Source organism: Sclerotinia sclerotiorum, genomic scaffold, assembly GCF_000146945.2.
Source record: "Sclerotinia sclerotiorum 1980 UF-70 scaffold_4 genomic scaffold, whole genome shotgun sequence".
Classification (NCBI taxonomy): domain Eukaryota; kingdom Fungi; phylum Ascomycota; class Leotiomycetes; order Helotiales; family Sclerotiniaceae; genus Sclerotinia; species Sclerotinia sclerotiorum.
The window spans coordinates 530,188-533,693 of NW_001820832.1; the positions used below are offsets into that span (position 1 = coordinate 530,188).

At 42.9% G+C, this 3,506-nt stretch overlaps 1 protein-coding gene across 1 annotated transcript; it reads left to right on the forward strand.

Moving 5' to 3' along the window:
- Positions 1-2,226: 2,226 nt before the first annotated feature.
- SS1G_03296 (hypothetical protein) lies at positions 2,227-3,421 on the forward strand (the record flags this gene model as incomplete). The annotated part of the gene is made up of 2 exons (XM_001595157.1): positions 2,227-3,120; positions 3,362-3,421. 2 exons carry the CDS (start codon positions 2,227-2,229, stop codon positions 3,419-3,421), a joined length of 954 nt encoding a protein of 317 aa, XP_001595207.1.
- Between the last annotated feature and the right edge of the window lie 85 nt (positions 3,422-3,506).

Consider the following 3,506-nt stretch of genomic DNA (forward strand, 5'->3'; position numbering starts at 1 on the left):
CTAAAAAGTCCGATCTATGCATCGAACCAGCAATCTAGAGCTTTCAATAAAGCTTCCTTCCTATACGAATATATACTACGTACGTAGTAGTATTAAAATGGCTGGTATGACCATCAGCATTACTATATGGAATTTTCCTATTTGGAGAGGAAAGAAAGATGGGAAAGGGGAAGAAAAAGCAACAGATTGATTGTAACTGGTAGGAGGAAGAAAGAAGACAACATTTTACCATCACTCTTAATAGGTAGCTAGAGCCAGAGTCACAGCCACAGCCATAAATCATGATACATGGTTAAAATAATGCTATCTAGATTCAACCTATGAAAGATGTTACCAAATTTCAATTATATGACGATTGATTTCACTTCATTTCCTTCCCCTTCATTTGCAAATGATATTGATATCAACAAAATGCGTCATCCCATCCCCATTCTCATTTCCCCAACCCACCCTTTCCGAATTGATCTGCCTTGCTGCTGTCTTGTCTTAATCAAGCGCAGGCTTATTCTGTTTGATTCCCCTGACGATTTAAAACCTAGGTTAAAAGGTTGTGCTGCTGTCTTTTCTGGGGTCACTCTACTTTCATAGGTACCTCTTCTATCTATTTTTTGGCGTACAGAATAGAATAATAGATATGCATCCATCTGTAATAATAAGTGTGCAAAGAAATCCCGCTATCTGCATGCTGCACGAGCTAAATTAGTGCAAGTGTATCTTATCGAGTACAGACCAATAGGAAGTCAATTAGCCTTTCTTCTCCACACAATGTCCTAAAATCCCCCAAAGCAATTAACCCCCCAAGTTCGAACATTGATTGAATTATTGGACCACCACAACCTTTTTCCCTATACTCCGTACATCCATCATCATCTCACTTCCTACCTACCCACAGTACATACCTACCAAAAACATTAGCAAGAAAACGAGAAAGAGAAAGACAAGACAAGAGAAGACAGGACAATCCAATCCAATTCAATTCAAACCAACTCAATCTAGTCTTTCTGTTCATTCCATTAAAAAAAAAGAAGAGAAACCTCAATTCCAACCTCCATACTTCTGCTCTGATTTGGTCGAGTCACACAATTCTTACCAATTCTGCGTGTCCATCCATCCATTCTTTCTCTCTTTCTTTCTTTCTTTCTTTCTTTCTTTTCTTCCAACCAAATCCAAAAGGCCAAACCAACCAGCCAACTTTTCTTATCAATCCATCGCAATATTATCTCGTCATTTTACACACTTACACATTTACACACTTTCATCCGAGCCTTTACAACTAAAACATACAAAGTGGAATCTATCATCTAATTCGAAATACAATATATCTCCTCGAATCAATAAATATTATAGCAATCATATTTATTTCAGAAGGCTCAATACACGCGCGCGAAAGGGAAGGAGAAGTCCCTGAACAGTGGGAACCTACCTACTTCCTACCTCGTTCCCACGGTCGGTACATCGCACGGTCATCATTCATCGTCAGGTACCGCATAATTGACAAGTCAACTCGTACGGATCTTATTTACAGTAGAAAAGAAAGATTTCAACATTACAATTACGATATTGTATACAAAGCAAAGCGACTCAAGCATACAAGCACACAAGCACGACTTTCTACCATTCTTTTGACTCTTTCCTACTCTTACTACTATCTATCGCGCATTTTCCATCGACCCCCAATAATACATACCTCACGCCTCACGCCTCACGCCTCACACCTCACATATCACATCACTATTATCTTTTCATCCCACACTTCACTTCATTTACATACACATACCACCAACCTATTTGCGCAAAGCTTCCTTATCATTACATAGCACTCCACTCTAATCTTATTTCCATACCTAATCAACCTTTCTCACCCTCATCCGCCCCCTACCACTTTCTTACCCGAACACCACCTAATCTTCGAGCGCGTCAAATCAACACTACGGTCGCAAAAGTATCCAAGCCTTTTGTGGTCTCCCCCACACGTTCCAACTGATTGTTCTGCACAGAGACAGTAACGAATACCCCGATATTTTATCAGCTTTCGTTTTCCGCTCATCTTTTTTATTTGCGACGCCTCGAGTTGTTAAACAATTACAGACTTCGATATTTTGATCACAAAATTCACACCCTAACGCCATATCATCACCAGAGAATGCCATGAACGCTCCAGTGTTTGTCCCACAAGGCCAGGCCTTTCGTCAATCTAATGGCACCCAACCGTATCAATCCTTATCAATGGCTACGATGAATGCCTTCGCAGGAGACGCTTCTTCGCAAAACGCCTCCCAATCGAACGGAGGCGCGTCATTTGCCTCGGGACCATGTTCCGTTTTAATCCGACGTTTACCATTAAATACCACTGAAGATGCACTACGATCGATGGTAGTTTGGTCCAAGGAGTTTACTGAAGCTGAAGTATTATCTCAAGAGAAATCTGAAGATCCAGGATTCCGATCTGCTATTCTCCACTTCAAGTCTCATGCGGGCGCACTCGAGGCCAAAAACATGCTTGATGGAAAACCAAATATTGCAAACGATGCGAAAATGGTGGTGGAGATATTTTATGGAAGTCCCACTACCTCTCGTCGATATACTGTCGATATCAACTCAAACCCGGTGCCATCTAGCTCCACTTCATCTACAGCTTCTTCGGCGGGTCCGGCCCCTCGACAATCGTCCAGATTTAACGGCTCCTTCACATCTGCACAAAGAGTTTCACCCACAAACAACAATGGAAACTATGTCAATAATGAATTGCCCAATCCCGAGTCGAGTACTCGGTATCAAAGTTTGTTCTCTCCACAATCTCCAATTGGAAACCATCTCAATGACCGCACGCGCATTTCGGGAAAATCTTTGATTAATAACGATTCTGTCGAAGATGATGAGACTGGAGAACTCCTCAAAGATCCTGTAGCTTATGCAGAAAATGGTGCCGCATCCATCCAAGCTCGACGCCCAACCAATCCTCAGATCCCTATCACCGCACGTATGGCAAGCTTATCTCTGACGACGAATAATGCTGCAGGCCCGGGCTCTATGTCTTCTTACACCCCGCAGCAGGCTATGCCATCTATGACACATGCGAACACCATGTCACCAGTGTCCATGGGTAACGGTGGCCCGCCTGTAAGTTATCAGCTTGGAAGTCAGCACTACCAACGCCACAATTTCCCACCTGTCAATCCTGCCGACCAAAACCCTCCTTGTAACACTTTGTATGTTGGTAATCTCCCGATCGATACGTCCGAAGATGAGCTTAAAGCTATGTTCTCTAAGCAGCGTGGCTACAAGCGCCTTTGTTTCAGGACTAAGCAAAATGGCCCAATGTGTTTTGTGGAATTTGAGGACGTTTCGTTTGCGACAAAAGCTCTTCATGAATTATACGGCCATCCTCTACACAACAGTATCAAAGGTGGCATTCGCTTGAGCTTCTCAAAGAATCCTCTTGGTGTTCGATCTGGGCCAGGGATGGGCTCACCAGGCCCTACAAATGTATCAGGCGGCATGCAGGG